This window comes from Lissotriton helveticus, chromosome 10 (genome assembly GCF_964261635.1).
Source record: "Lissotriton helveticus chromosome 10, aLisHel1.1, whole genome shotgun sequence".
Classification (NCBI taxonomy): Eukaryota; Metazoa; Chordata; class Amphibia; order Caudata; family Salamandridae; genus Lissotriton; species Lissotriton helveticus.
Window position 1 is genome coordinate 1,097,064,378 of NC_136071.1, and position 17,106 is coordinate 1,097,081,483.

Genomic DNA, 17,106 nt, shown 5'->3' on the forward strand with positions numbered 1-17,106 from the left:
AGGGCCTTGTGTGCGTGGGTGAGAATCTTGAAGGTGATTCTGGCCTCGATGGGGAGCCAGTGGATTGTGCGCAGGTGCTGAGAGATGTGGCAGTGTCTTGGCAGGTTGAGTACCAGTCTTACGGCGGCGTTCTGGATGTTTTCTAGCTTGCGGGTGAGGTTTTTGTTTATTCCGTTGTAGAATGCGTTGCCGTAGTCGAGTCTGCTGGTGATGAGGGAGTGAGTGATGGGCTTTTTGTGCTCGAGGGGGATCCATGTGAAGGTCTTACTTAGGAGGTGGAGGGTGTGGAAGCAGGAGGTTGTGACGGAGTTGATCTGGCGGTTTATTTTGAGCTCGAAGTCCAGGATAATTCCTAGGTTGCTAGCATGGTCCGTGGGGGTGGGTGGGCTTCTGAGGGCGGAGGGCCACTAGGTGTCGTTCCAGGGGTTTGGGTTTGGACCCATGATGAGTAATACTATTTTGTCTGTGTTGAGTTGTAGGCAGCTGCTTTTCATAGGAAACAATGTTAAAATAAAGACATTTATTTTTATCTTTTTAAATATATATGTAGATTTCATTTAATGTTAAAAGTTTGTTGGCCTCATTACGATGTCGGCCGAAGTTGCCTCCGACCGACACCGTTTCTGTGTGAGACCCGACCGACCATAGGTCGGAGGTTATGCACACCTCATTATGATGTGACCACACTTGGTGCATTTGAAAACTCCCATTTCTCTATGGGAGATTGTGCGGCGGTTGGAAACCACCTGTAGCAGCACAAGCTCCTATTGAGACATGGAAGTTTGTGTCAATCCCTGCACCGTGTGACAAGCACCTCACGATGTTCACCAGGGCCAAAACCGTGGGCTGCAGAGGGATGGGGGACCTGCCAAGGGCCCCTAAAGTCACCTTTCGAAAGCCTTTCCATGTCGGAAAGGACAACATGGAAAGGCTGTCAGAAACCGACATCATAATCCCAACGGCAGAAACGCCGTCCTTAAGGGATTATGACCATTTTACGACTGACCGACAGGCTCCTTGAGCGGTCAGAATGTAAACATGTCGGTTGGTAAGTCTTCCACAGCGGTCAAGGCTTACTGACCGACATCGTAATTAGGCCCTAAATATACATACAAAATAAATATTATTTTAAAACAAAAGTTTTTGATAAAGTTTTAAATTTAAATATAAATATAATTATTTTAATAATTACAATTAATGTAAATTAATTATATACATACGTTTTTGTAAATTGTTATACATAATCTGTAAGAATAAACATTTTATTCTAGGTGAGTGTTTTTTTAATAAACCTTTCAAAATAATTTTAATATAGTTTATTTAAATTTAATAAATATTTGATTAAAATTACATGAATAGTGCTGTAGATTTCCAATGTAATACATTGTTATTATGATTATTGTATTTAGTATTAACATAAATAGGTACAATTAGTTGTAAGAAATTATTTACAATAAAATTTAACATTAAAATATTTGTACATTTCTTTTTTAAGTTCAATAAACTTTTATAATGTTGAAATTACTCTATCATAGTGAGATCTCCTCACCGGTGGTGGTAAACTCTTTCTACCTGTGAAAAGTTACTATTAGTAACTTTACACTGTTAACTTAACAACCAAAAACTTTTGACTCAATGTTGATTTTCATTCTTGCTTTTTATTTTTTCTCCTTATCATATCTTGCTGGTAATTGGCCTTGTATCTTCTGTGACACCTTCAGTCATGCATGACTTTTTAGGCAAAATACGTTTTTATTTGCCCACGCCTATAATGTTTACTGCAAAACCTAAAGTCACGAAAGGCAATGCATTCTTGGCTAAAATACCAGGACTGGAAGAAGATGCTGCACGAGACTGGCCAGTTTCTAACATGTTTAACATTACAGTTATGTTCAGGGATCCCTTTCAAACATGCACTCAAATACAGGACTTCAAACGTGTTCTTGGCAGAGTTTTCATTCTAAAAATATCCACCGTGCAATTCTTTATCAGAACTGATGCAATGAGGTGCCGGCTATTCTTTGGAGGACCTTGTTTGACACTTACTCCCAGCCAAGCTGTGCATCACCAGAGAAGTTACTGATTGCCCATGAAAGAGTGGCTCAGGGAGGTTCTGTTTCTTTCCCTTTATCTCAGCACTGTTCTTAAATGTGAAGTTTGCATTCTTCAGTGATAGGCTAAGTGCTGCTCCTCTTCCAAAGCCTTGGCTCCCACTTTAAATCCATCCACTAATACCCCCCCCATAGAATTCATCAGTGTACAATGCAGCGTTGTAGAATGCAATGGCGTAGATTTGAGAGTTGTATAGTACAGTTTAGTGGTATGGAGTGCAGGGTTGCAGAGTAGAGTACAGTAGTGTGGAGTACAGTAGTGTGGAGTGCAGTGCTGCATAGTAGAGTATAGTGGCACAGAGTGCAGTGGCAGAGTGGTGCAGAGTAGAGTGCCGTAGTATGATGCAGAGTAGAATATAGTGCCGTAAAGTGCAAGGGCATAGAGTGTAGGGCTCCAGAGTGCAGTGGAATAGAGTGGAGTGATACAGAGTAGAGTGGCGCAGAGTGCAGTGTGTAGCATTGTGGACGGATGTATGACATTACAACGCATGCATTTACCACGCATGCTTTTACATCGCAGTTTTTACAACGCATACCATTACATCGCATAGCGCTTTGGGGTGCTGGATAGTGAATAGTTTAATTTACTATTCCAACTCCAGTCCCCGTGGATAGTAGGGAAGGTGTTGGATAGTAAATTAAATCTATTCCCTATCCTAGAGCGCCCCCCAGCGCAATGCGTTGTAATGGTTTGCGTTGTAAAAGTTGCGATGTAAAAGCACTGCGTGGTAAAAGTTGCGTTGTAAAGGATGTTTCCCATTGTGGACATTCACAAACTCCTCTTGTTCCTATTTCTAACCTGGAAATTGCAGGATTTTTTCTCCAGCTAAGGGCTGGCAGAAAGCACTTTCCATTGTGGAAATGAGAACGGATCACTCTCAGATTTGGTTTGGTTTAGGGTAGGGGTTTCTCTGGGGCAAAATATTTCCCTGTGAAGAAAAAAACAAGAAATGTGTGATTGCAAAGGGAATTCTATTCCCGATGTGTTGAGTTCTCCACTGTAGAGAGCTCTGCACAGTGGGACTAGGATCTCCTGGGAAGGACACTTGACCTACCCTGAAGTACACCTGGAAACCTGCACCTGGCACAGCTGTCTAAGCACACTCTTTGAAACATTTATGAATTTAAGGAAGTGGGAAAAGTATGGGGAATTCATTGTGAATCAGGCTTATTGTATCAACTGTGCCATTAACAAATGGTGTACTTATACGCAACACATATGTGATCAAGCATGCGAATAAAAGGTGGGTTCCTTACTTATATGGGTCCTTCATAATGGGACTTCACTGTGTGTCTCCCTACTTCTGCACGTGTCTCCTATCAGCATGTTATGCTAGGGCCCTTTAATTCCCAACACAATGGGCCCGATTCAAAAACTACATTTTGTAGTACAAAATGCAATACACCAACCTATGAGTGTAAATCTCTTCCTCCATCTTTCCCATTGTTTCTACGAGGAAATCATCACACATGGCGGTTTACAATTTAGCAGTAAATGTGGGAGGGACCAGTGGAAGTGTTTGTAAGAAGAGAAGTAGTTACTATTAATTGGGAGGCGTTAGGGAGAAACAGGGATGGCTTTGGGAGGGGTTTGGTGAGGGACAGTCACTCACCTACAAAAGAGTAAGCCCAAAGGTATTTACAAACTGCACTTCTATAGCTACTAAAGCCAGAAAGGACTCAAAATAGCAGTAAATGCACTCCCGCTCCGACCTGTAGTAAGCCCAGCGCACAAATGGTCTACCACTGCAGCACCCTCCCACAGAAAATAATGGACATAGAACCCCTATAGGAAATAATGTTACAATAAATCAATTTTTATATATATATATATATATATATATATATATATATATATATATATATATATATATATTGCGCTCGTCACAATCCTGAGATCCCAAGAAAGAGATGACAGCACTCGGGGGGTACCTTAGATCACACAGTAGTTTATTTAACTACAAGCTCGCCACCAACGCGTTTCGTTCTATCTTAGAACTTGATCACGGTGATCAAGTTCTAAGATAGAACGAAACGCGTTGGTGTTGGTTTGTTTAAATGAAATAAAACTCTGAAATTTACAAGGATTTTGCTGTGGTGCGACCCTTTGCTTTTCATAAAGGAAAGTGTGGAGAATATATATATATATATATATATATATATATATACTAATATAATAAAGGGAGAGCCCAAACCTTTGAGGCGGGTAATCTCAGGAACCACAGCTTAATCACAACACCTAATACAGCGTTGGAAGGGGCAGTTGCAGCAGAAGGACATGCAGACGCCCATCATATACATTTAAAAGGTAAAAGAACCGTGCCAGCAAAGTAGTCCCTTGTGGGCGTGTCTGCGTTGTGCTGTGGGCGTGTGCTGGGGACGTGACAAACGCTGGGGGCATGTGGTACGTTCCGCCCTTCATGCCATATCTCATATCGTGTGCTAATCCCACCCTGCTCCCTTTAAATACCCCTGCACCCCATACGTTCCGCCCTTCATGCCATGTCTCATATCGTGTGCTAATCCCACCCTGCTCCCTTTAAATACCCCTGCACCCCATAATCATAACCCACCCGTACTCTTTAAAATACCCCAACACCCTTAAACACTAACCCATCTTAACCCTATAAATATACCTGTACCCCAAAATCCAAACCTATCCCTAAACCCTAAAAATACTCCTGTACCCCAAAACCCAAACCTAGCCCTGAACCCTATAAATACCCCTGTACCCCAAAACCCATACCTATCCCTAAACCCAAAACATATACCCCTATACCCATACTTACCTTATCCAAACATTAAAAAAAACACATGCTTTTACCATTCATGCATTTACAACGAATTTTGTTGCAAATGTATGCGTGGTAAAAGCATATAAAATGTAATGCCATGTGTTATAATGGCATTGCGGAGTCATGGTACTTTCGTAATGAAAGTATGCGGAGTGATGGTATGCGGAAAGAAAGTTGCGGAATAATGGATGTTTACCCTCCCCCGGTAAGTACATTGGTGGCTCGGCGGCCCGCATCTCCAGCAACATACTCATATTTTTTCACCACCCATTTGAAAAATGCACAGGTCTCTCTTATTGATCGCCAGACACTTTTAGACACACCTCCCGCCACAAGTTCTAGAATTGCGAACTTTAGAGCTGGGGAGCTACGTTCGAATCTCGGCATCAGCTCAACATCCTGTGATTCCAGGCAAATCGCTTTGTCTCCCCGTGCCTACCACAAATGAATGTGTTCTTCTGTAATGTAAATTGTGCTCATGCCATATTGTCGAGTTTGCGCTATATAATATTGCAAGGAAAAATAAAGTAGGGAAACTCGAGTTCACACACTACTGAACGCGCACTCTTAAGTGCATCAGCAGTGCACTGTGAATCGGAGCATTTCACAGGCCTGTCACAGATAAGAAATGCTATCAAAACGAAATCCTACAGAACAATATACTACTGGCCGGCAGCAATTCATACCCGGACAACGTCTGGACGGGCTGTTACTATATATATATATATATATATATATATATATATATATATATATATATATATATGTATATATATATATATATATATATAATAATAATCCACATTTGTAAAGCGCACAATCACCCGTAAGAGTCTCTAGGCGCTGGGGGCCGTCGGGAAGATTAAGCAAGCTATTGCCCAGAGTCACATGGTGCTGGGCTAACCTGCCGCCGGAGCCGGGGATCGAACCGTGATCCCCAGATTCCAGCGTCAGTCGCCCTGGCCGCGGCGCCACACCTCTCCCTTGATATATATATATATATGTAATTTGTAAAACATAATAAGTAAAAAGAAACATTTTGCTTTATGTAACATTTTATTTAAATAAACCTTTAAAATAATTGTAATTTTAATTTAAATTAATTAAATGTTTAATTACAATTCAGTTGATAGTTCTTTAGAGTTTAAATTTAATTTATTATGATTCTTTTATTTAGTATTCAAGTAAATTGCAACAATCAATTTATAAAAATCAAAGTATAATAAATTTTAAAATAAAATATTTGTACTAATTCTTTAAAAGTTTAATAAAGTTTTTTAATGTTTTTAAATGTTGCCTTTACTGCACCATAGTGAGATTGTGGCATCGGTGGTGATGAACTACCAGTGAAAAATTACTATTAGTAACTTTACACTATTAACTTAATTTTAGAGGGCAACTAAAATCTTTTGACTCAGTGTTGATTTTTATTCTCTCCTTTTACTTTTTAAACCATATCATACATACCCTGCTGGCAATTAGCCTTGTATCTTGTGTGACAGCTTCAGCCATGCGTGACTTTTTAGGCAAAATAAGTTTGTGTGCTGGGTTTTACTAGCCCAGCCTATAATGTTTACTGCAAAACTGAAAGTCACAAAAGGCAATGCATTATTATCTAAACTACCAGGATTGGAAGAAGGCGTTGCACGAGAGAGGCCAGTTTCTAACATGCACTCAAGTACATGATTACAAACATGTTCTTGGCAGAGTTTTCATTCTAAAAATATCCACCGTGCCATTCTTTATCAGAACTGAGGCAATGAGGTGCCAGCTTTCTTTGGAGGACCTTGTTTGACACTTACTCCCAGCCAAGCTGTGCATCACCAGAGAAGTTACTGATTGCCCATGAAAGAGTGGCTCAGAGAGGTTCTGTTTCTGTCCCTTTATCTCAGCACTGTTCTTCAATGTGAAGTCTGCATTCCTTAGTGATAGGCTAAGAGCAGCCCCCAGAGCCTTGGCTCCCACTTTAAATCCATCCATTAACCCTCCCCCACTAACCCCACTTTAACGACCACTGCACTGCTGCTTGATTTATTTCTGCCTGGCACACTGTGGCTTATTCAAGCTGGTACCAAACTGGCTCCTTCACTTAATTTTCATGATATGTGGGTCAGCCGGTGGGATAAGATACTTGACCATGCTCTGCGGTCTGGGCCTACCTGCTTCGAGGCTCTTTTTCTCAATTTTAATATCTAGAAATATTTGTAGCACCCCTAAATGGGTTTTCATACCTGTTTTAAGTGCACATGCCTGCTAGGAAGTTCTCACAGAGTCCTTTTAAAAGTATATGTGATGATTTACATATCTTTGTGTCTAAAATTGTTTTTACAAGCACACTTGTGTTGTGTGTGCTTGAAGCTGCATTTCTTAAATACATTTTGTTTGTTGCGTGCAATACAAATGATTTTAAAGTGTATTCAAAGTACAAGCTTGCCAAGTTCAGACCTATTGACTTTGTTAATGCGTGTTTTCCCTTGTCCTAGTGTTTTGGTGCCTAACAATGCATAGGGACCAGTGTAATATTAATGGACCAATAGGTCTCGCCTAAACAAGAGCTATTGGCTTGACAATGTGTTTGAGCCATATTGTACACCAGCATGGCTGCTGTTCAGTATGGCTAAAAGTTAATGGCTTAGAAGAGAGTAGAGCGGAGTGTCGTGGAGTGGAATGGCGAAGAGTGGAGAGGAGCATAGAATTCTGCGGCGTACAATGCAGTGTTGTAGAATGCAGTGGTGTAGATTAGAGTATTGCGTATTACAGTGCAGTGGTGCGGAGTGGAGTGATGCAGAGTAGAGTTGTGTAGAGTACAGTGGTGTACAGTGCAGTGCTGCATTGTTTAGTATAGAGGCACAGAGTGCTGTAGCATAGAGTGGTACAGAGTAGAGTGGCGTAGATTGGTGCAGAGTAGAATATAGTGTTGTAGAGTGCAGTGGCATCGAGTGGAGTGATGCAGAATAGAGTGCAGTGTGGTGTGCAGTGCATTAGCATAGAATACAGCAGTGAAGAGTAGAGTGGCGTAGAGCTCGGTGGCGTAAAGTGCAGTGTTGCAGAATAGAGTCTCTTAGAGTGCAGTAGTGTGGAGTGGCATGGAGTGCAGTGCAACGGTGTAGTGCAGTTGCATTGAGTATAGCAGTGCTGAGTGGAGTGCAGTGGCATAGAGTACAGTGCTGCAGAGTAGTAGAGTGCACAGGGGTGCATAGAGTAGAGTGTAAGGGTATCTTAGGCCAGACAAACATACATGCACACTTCTATTTAGCTAAGCCCAGTGGGTTGGAGAAAAGCTGCTGTCTCCCAGGCACTGTCTAAGCGGCAGACCAGGCCACTCAGACCAATTCTGACACTGCTCTCATAGCATGGATTGGGTTGAAAGACGGTGCCTTCCCAGAGACTGCCTGGCGGCCGTCAGCATCGGGGCAGCAAGAGGTACGTTTTTTAAAATATTATTTTTACCCTCAATTCCCTATCCCATCCACTACCCTCCCCGTCAACCCCCACCCCCCACTTTTGGTGTGCAGCAGGCGCTACTGGTAGAGTGGACTGGTGTAGAGTGCATTTGCTTAGAGGGTTACAGAGTATAGTGATGTAGAGAGCAGTGATGATGAGTGCAATGGCATAGAATTTAGTGGCATACAAAGAAGCGTCATAGAATGCATTGAGGTAGATTAGAGTGGTGCATAGTAGAGTGTAGTAGGGCTGAGTGGAGTGGTGCAGAGTAAAGTGGCATAGCGCGCGGTGGCGTAGAGTGGATTGATGCAGAGTTCAGTGGCGCAGAGTGCAGTGGCGCAGAGTGCAGTGATGCAGAGTAGAGTGGCACAGAGTGCATTGGCAGAGAGTGTAGTAGTGCAGAGTAGAGTGGCGCAGAGGTCAGTAGTGTAGAGTGCAGTATTGCAGAGTAGAGTGGTGTAGAGTGCAGTGGTCTAGAGGTGGTGTAGAGTGCAATGGCGTAGAGTGCAGTGATCTAGAGTGCAGTTGTATAGAGTGCATTGGTGTAGAGTGCAGCGGATTAGAGTGCAGTGGTATAGAGTGCAGTGGTATAGGATGGAGTAGAGGGGCTAGAGTGCAGTGGCATAGAGTACAGTGGTGTAGAGAAGATTGTTTTCGAGTAGAGTGAAGTGGTGCAGTGGCTTAGAGTAGAGTGGTGAAGAGTACAGTGGGATTGAGTGCAGTGGTGCAGAGTAGATTAGAGTGGCGTACAGTGGACTGGCGTAGAGTGCAGGGGCATAGAGTTAACTATTAAGAGTAAAATGCATTGGTGTAGAGTGTATGAGCATAGAGTTCAGTGTTGCAGAGTGGCATAGAGTGGAGTTGTACAGAGTAAATTGGAGTGTTGTAGAATGCAGTGGTGTGGGGTAGAGTAACTTAGAGTGCACTGCCACAGAGTAGAGTGGCACACAGTAAAGAGGCATAGAGTGAAGAGGGGTAGAGTGCAGTGCCATAAAGTGGAGTGGTACAGAGTGGAGTAGAGTGTGATGGTGCGGAGGGGTGTAAAGTGAAGTGGTGCCGAGTGGAGTGAAGTGGCATAGAGTGCAGTGGCACAGAGCAGAGTGGTGCAGAGTGGACTAGAGTACAGTGGGACGAGATTCTAGAGTGCAGTGAATATTATAGTATCCAATATCAAAACATTCCTCAAGCGGCAGTGGTTCTGCACTCTAGAATCTCACCCCATAATGCTTTGCTGGGCCTTTGGTGGTCATTGTATTTTTGCCCATAACTTTGCTTGCGGTGGTCCTAGGAGGATGGGACCACCACTGAATCGTTCAGCATGATAGGCTCTTTGTGTTCAAGGCATCTGCTTGGTCCTCCCCTAGGTTAGGGTGGACCCCAAAATCCTCACCTCTCTCATTGCCTGATATTTTTCAAAGCTCACTTTTGTGAATTGGTTATATGCTTTTTAGCATGTAAAGGTAAAGTTGATTTATTAAAGGGTTGTGGGTGCAGTAGCTATTTCCATTAGTAAATCTCCGCTCGGAGTTCACATCTGTTCAAGCCCTTGTACTCATAGGTCTGTCCATCATGACCCCCCTTAAGGGCATTCTTAACATCACAGGGTAACTCATTTGAATGCATCATTTACAAAGCCATCACAACCAGAACCATCACTTATCTTGCAGAAAAGCTTACTCTCTCTGGTGGCTCTCACTCTCTCTGGTGGCTCTCACTCTCTCTGGTGGCTCTCAGCACAGGGGCGTAACACAGGCCACCGCAGCCCTGTGGTGCAGGGGGAGGGGGCCCGAGCCGCAGAGCCCCCCCTCAGCACAGTATTCAGTCCTGAGAGCTCCGGATTAAATCTGGAGCGGGGGTCGCTCCGTGTACCTTGTAGGGGAGCTCCCTCAAATTTTGATACGCCATTGTCTCAGCATATTTACAAGAATAAAAAACAAGGCAGCTGCCCTTCCCATCTTAGCCCCCAGGATCTGGAACAACATCTTTGCATATGTCACGACTGCCCCAGAGTTGCTCCAGTTTAGGAACGAGTTAAAGATGCACCTCATTAAAGAACACTACATCACAACGCAGTAGCAGTATACCTCTGCTCCTAGAACCCAGCTATCTCTCCTATCCCTCGACTATGCTTGCATTTGACCAAGTATAGGTCTAGATTTTTGCTAGGTTTTATCATACATACACCAAATACACAGTACATATATACTTACATACATGGCCATGTAGCAGGCCCAGTAACTGGGCTGAGGGTGGCCGTATGAATGAGCCGCATGTGGAAGACAGGGCCTGTAACAGGCTACCTTGGAGGAGACTCGAGAAACAAAATAAACATGATTCAAACTTTTTATTTATATGTGCCTTGTATAGAGGTGGCTGTTTCGACTGGGATTTTCGTTGTCCTTTGTTGCGTTTGTCAGTTTTCTATATCACTGACCATGCAACTCAGCTTTTGCATTAGAGATGCATTGTATTTCTGGAGATCTGCAGCAGGGATGTACTTTACGGGAAAGGGTGTGCTTCTGTAGCCATGGACTCAAGAAAGCCAGTTCATCCAAGACTGGTATGGAGGGCTTTGCGGGTTCACAGTGTACAACATGAGATATACCACGGACAGCTAACCCAATCAGTGCTACCCCTTTCCTTCATGCACGACAAGAGCACGTGGATTCCTAGGTACTGAAGAGCACCTTATATTTCCCCACTTCTCCTTAGTGTGACGTGTACTGCAACTGCTAGCCTTTAAAATTCCACAGTAGTCCCTTCAAAGCTCCCTGATACCCCATCAAACTGTGATTGCCCCCTGCCACGCCCTTAGGTCCATAATAATCCTAAAAGATTCTTCAGTGCTTCTCTGGGGAGCTACTTGTCCAAAAATGCCAGGCAGCAAACATACAAGCCCTCTATCAGACGAGGATAATAATTCCAAAGGTACATTAAAGATATTCCCTCATAAACTATTTACGTCAATACAACTTGAGATCCATTTACTGCCCCCTGGCAGCTTTTCCAATACATCTTACTTCCCTCTGCCTCAAGTAGAGTGCACCAGTGCGCGTGCTTCCAGTGCAACACTATTGGTCCATGGCGCTTCTTCGATGCACAGCCCTGGCATCAGATGTAGTAGATGAACTCTGGAGGCGGGGCTCTGCAGTGACCAGTTTATGGGAATCCTAATATGGAGGAGGTGGTCTGTGTAACAAACGGTTCTCTACCTGTCTTCACCCCTCCTTAGTCCAAGCTACTTTGAGTCCAGAGCATGAGATGTTCCTGTACTCACCTGAGAGAACCAGACTGCATGTGTTCTTATTTGCATTCAGCACCTTTTTTAATGTTTTTAAAAAAAAGTTTTATATAGCGGAAAATAGACCCGAGACATCAGTATCAGAGGGCTTTACAAAAGCACCAGTTTCGTTACAGACGGACACATTCATTTTTGTTAAACATGGGAAGATTAAGTGATTTGCCCAGAATCACAGGATGTTGAGCGTCGTTGCCGAGACTCGAACCTGGGGGCATATTACCAACAAGTATCGATATTTATCGCTAAATAGGCTTAGCGAAATTTTTTTTATCGCTGCCTATCGCTGGATATGTTAGCAGAGAAAACATGCTATTAGCAACGTTTTTCTCCATTGTGCTAAAATATCCAGCGATAGCGGCGAAATGCGTGAATATCGCTGAGAATACAGTGATATTCACGCATTAGCGACGAAATACTCTTAGCCATGTTATCCACCTCCCATTGGATAACATGGCTAAGAACTGGTCTGAGCAGGCGTTGGTTTTTGGCGATAGCGGGAATATTTCCAACGCTACGCCTGCCTTGCTAATAGGCGATAGCGACGTTAGCGACTGCTTTCAGTCGCTAACAGGTTAGGTACGCCCACTTTGCATGTCATTAGTGATAAATATCGCTGACATGCAAAGCGGGCCCCAAACCGCTCGCTATCGCCTAAAAGCTGTCGCTAACATTAGTTAGCGACAGCTTGTTAATAGAGCGATAGATTTATCGCCGCTTAGCGGCCGAAAACGGCTGCTAACCCGGCGATAATTGCCTATCACCACCCTTGGTAATATGCCCCCTGGTTCCCCAGCTTCGAGGTCAACAGCTCTAGCCGCAAGGCTACATCCTCTCTGCTAGACCTCTGCTGTTGTGAGCCTTTAGTGACAGAGGATGGCAACAACTCTTGTGAAGTTTAATCTACTGCAGCCGGTGCTTTATGGCATACTGTGTGTATATCATGCACTACATGCAACAGGAGTGAAACGTATATGGCCATCAGCGCATAGTAGAGATCGTCCTGCTACAATAAAAATGTTATCTGTGAATTCTTTTTTGTACATTATGTAAAACATCATCCCTTGCAAATAAACACTGATATCCACTGGTAAAACACGAGAACATACCCACTGGAATTCCTGAAACATAAACAGCGACAGAGGAACCCCACTGGAACCCCACCGGGGCATGCTACTCTCCAGGTCACAAGCAGCTGGGTGTGTCATGGTTAGTGCCAAGAGTTCTTCACTCTCAAACTTTTGTTCCCGCTCTAGGACAGGGCTCCCTCTTTTTCAAAATATAAATCTGACCATTGTCTGAGCTACTACATCCGTCTGATTGTAAATTAATGAAGTACACAGGTCATATGCAAATCATCCACTGTTTACACAAGGCCTTTTCACTACAGGCAGCGCGTTAAGCTCACATTTTCTCAAACTCACTCCAACTCCAACTGCAGATGAAACCCTGCCCAGTTAATCATGGCATGTGGAAGGTTAAAATAGCCTTTAGACACAGAGGGCATTATTCATATGATAACATTCTGGTTCTTGCTTTCTATGAACATGTAAACTGCATACTTAAAAAACGATTTAATGCATGTTAAGATTCTACATTACATTTAAAAAAAAATCAAATTTCAAATACTATAAAAATGCAATGTCTTGGCTCTCACTTTGTAGACTCTGGCTCAGTGTCTGAGATGCAAATCTCCATTGTCAATGAAACATGTACTGGTTAGGCTAGTTTGTGTCCAATAGCTTCCCTCACCAGTCCCACATGTATTAACAACAAACATCTGCAACACAGATCACAATTGGGTTTTCCCCTGGATTTTCAAACAAATTGAAATACTAATAGCACAGTTTTTTTTAACAGAAACCAAGTGAAGAGCAAGCGGCAGAGATATTCGGTTCCAGAGTACAGGAAAGCGTGCTGAATGTCCGGCTTACTACATTAATTCTGCCTGTAGTAGCAGAGTAATACACCTTGGAAGGTCACGGAATGTTACATAGTAACAAAGAGACTACAAGGAATGTATGGTCCGCAGAGGCCACTGTCCCACTCCTTGGAAACTAATACATGCAGAGGCGTTCAACGTATGTCCAGGATTCACCAGAGAAGATCTCCAAGCCGTCCTTTTCAGGTAACTTTACATTCAATGACTCTAAATAGATTTAATGCACCTAATTCATGACTAACCTGAAAATGTGGAAGGGATACGGCTTTCGAACTTTTGAAGTACACTGATCACCGCTGCTTAAGGGCTACAGATAAAGGCTCTAAACTCAACTATGCCCATAGTTACGCTGTAAAATACATGTGTCATGAAATCTGACTATATTGCTATGAGTATCTTCTGTTAACCCAAATAAGAAACTTGACCCCTTAATACTTCCCAAATATGCTACAATGAAAAATTGTTGAACTACCAAGTTTATCCCTAATCTTATATTGCTTTATGTACATTCCCAGTTGAAATTTACTAGAATTTGTGCCCTGGCCATAGAACCCAGTGTGAAATCACTTTTCTACTATGTCTAACTTAGATGTTTCCTCCACAGGTAGAGTGCAAGTGAAGAGCTGCTGCCATTCTGCACCAGGTACGACAAAATTACTGTGGTTCAGTCCCGCTTGACTTCCTTTACTCCACTGGCAGCAGTATAACTAGTCTCTCCTCATAGTATTTAGCTATTTGGAGTAGGCCGTGCGAACTAGAGGTGACTAAGGAAAGCTCCGATTGATCTCTCTGTTCTAATGCGGATTTCTGTAAATAACAACAAACCAAAAAAACATTGTTCCTAGGTAGTGCAAGAGCAGTCTTCATTTCAATTTCAGATCCTCTTGTGAGCTCAACCTCACACTGCATCTCTTTCCATTAGTGGTATTTAGTCAATTGATGTTTTTCTGCTGAAGAATGCCAAAACTGGGGAAGAAGGGCATGTGATGCTGCCTTGTTCCAGGGTTCACTTTCATCAATTTGATGAAGTCCATCAATAGCCCCCAGTAGATGTCCATCTGGAGGATATTTGTTTCTTTTCAGCATGCCATGGAGTGTGTGCTTTTATGAATAATCTGTTGGGTGGTATTTCTAAAAAAAGACACTTTTGTCCCAATGCTGTCCTCAAAGAATAAGTGCAGGATGGCTTCTTACTCGGCATTGAGGTCACTAACCTCATAAGAGTCATCTTTGTTCGGATATGCATCACCATTTCACATTTTACAATTGGTCCTTTATGGACCACAATGGAAGGTAGACTCAGAAGGATAAGTCCCTTTTGTAGACAGGGAGTGATTAATTACCCCCTTTGCCAATTACTACTTTTTTGTAATTGATCTCAGTGGAGTCCTACCTTTGGGTGGATTAGCCGTCTGCCAAGACAACATCTTGTGCATACATCCCACCAAACCAAGCATCGACTCGGTTGTCATCATTATTTACTCCTTCATAAAGTGTTTTTGCTTCAAGATATTTCCTTTGTAGAGTCTATCGGAACTATGACATGCTCATTACTCCTGACCATCAGGAAAATAGTACACCTTATCAGTTAGATGTTTGTACGTATTTAACAGGAGAGGATACTTTCTTTATAGTGGTCAACTCACAGTTCAATAAACCACTGTCTTAAGAGTTGCACTGGTCTCCCATCTTAAGCACCATCGCAGTGTTTGCTTGGACAAACTGTGCCCCTGCAACATGCAAATCACCTATGGGAAATGTAATGTCCAAGGTTAGATTCAATTCAAAATGCCCAAAGAACAACTTCTTTCTCTTAAGCATCCAATTTGAAAGTCCCAAAGTAGCTGGCAGTCTCCTCCGGGTCAACCATCGCTAGGCTGGACACAGATACAAAGAGCTCATCTCCCATTTCTAGCTGAAATACTCCTGCCTGATGTACTGAGTGTAGGCCGTACTCAGCATTGGGTGCCCAACACTTGGTGCCCACACCTTTGAGGAGCAGGATGGGGTGTAGGTAGGAGGTCTTCTTGTGAATGCACTGTACAAGCTGTTGGCCAATGGCATGGGAGGTGTGCTCACTCCGGTGAGGGTATCGGAAGTAAATCTGAGAGTACACATAGTACTTGCCGGGCTGTGAGATCTTTAGCCTGCCCTCGTGGTAGCTGATGTTCTGCCGGTGCGACCAGATGTTCTTATCTTCCCATTGGCGGATGGGGTGCCTGCATGATTGCGGAAGGCTTCCAAAGCCATGACTTCCTGATGCAGAATCTCCTACAAAACAAATAGGTAACATTCAGCGACAGCATCATGGTTATGACTCATTTATGTCACATTATATTAAATAAAATAGGAAAGCTTAACATATGTTTAGAAGAAGAATGGAGACCAGCTTGTGCCTTCTGTTCAGAGAAATGCTGCAAGCATCAGTAAGATAAACCCCATCCTCAACTCGCTCATTTGGTTGAAGCGTCTTTTAAGGAACCCACCCATGCCAGAGAGAGCGGAGGTTCCAGTAAGGCCATAGTCCCAATACCGAGAGTGCAAGGGACTCCAGTAGGCGTGTCTGCCAAACGTGGGATAGCAGAGGCTTCCAACATATTACCTCCTGGGTTCACAAACAACATTCTAACCTGGCATCATCAATGCTGGGTATGATGTACACTCACTGTATCACTTGCGATATGTTTCATGCCCAAAATACTGCAGCCACTATTTCGACCTAACTAACGCAACACAAGGTAAGTTTAGGTCAACAGTTATTTAGTTATGGTTAATGAATATACACTTATCTTTGTAATGTAGTGGTAGGCGATGTAGTGGTTGCAATGTTTTTGTGGGTTGATGTTGTTGACCTCAAGATAGTGACTTACAATCCTCTATAGTATACAGTACATGTGGTTAGACAGTCAGTATATGTGTTTGTCAAGCAAATAAAAAAAAATTCTTATCTTTAACTTTAAACAATTTAAATCCTTTAAATGAAGCAGAGAAGGGTAAATTTCAGCACTCATCTGGAGTGAGCACCACTTAAGATAACCTGGACTTTTCTGCTCTAATTGTTCACTATCCTTTAGGAGAAACCATTGAGGCACCCTTGGAAACACTTTAATGCGGGAGAGCAGGCAATGTTTATTTTAATTACGTTTTCTATACTACACATAGATAAGTACAATATTATGATCATTATAGCTCTTAAGTAATATTTGCATCTTTAGATGACATTTTTAAAAAAACTTATAATGTTATGACAAATTGTAAGTATTTTTTTGCACGGTCATATATTTATACTGAAAAAGCAATCAGCTTGCATAAAGTAAAAGTCGAAGTACTAAATCAGAATACTTAGTTATAGTAATTTTAAGTGAGCAAAATTAGTTAGATATAACTAAAATGAACGTTGAATTACATTGGTTTAGTATTATTAAAACTGAAAGTGTTTCCATCGCTAGTTGTGCGTACCTGCTTTGCATTCGTTAGAGTATGCGTTGCATCACAAGAGTACATAATCTAGGTGAA

The 17,106-nt window shown here is 42.6% G+C and overlaps 1 protein-coding gene across 1 annotated transcript in view; it reads right to left on the reverse strand.

Annotated features, from left to right (window-relative positions):
* Positions 1-13,207: 13,207 nt before the first annotated feature.
* LOC144784794 (tumor necrosis factor ligand superfamily member 11-like) overlaps positions 13,208-17,106 on the reverse strand; it is a 39,424-nt gene continuing 35,525 nt past the window's right edge. Inside the window, exon 5 of the mRNA XM_078663829.1 lies at positions 13,208-15,861. Within this exon, the coding sequence (XP_078519955.1) occupies positions 15,404-15,861 (458 nt within the window). The 3' untranslated portion in view covers positions 13,208-15,403. The remainder of the gene's footprint in view (positions 15,862-17,106) is intronic.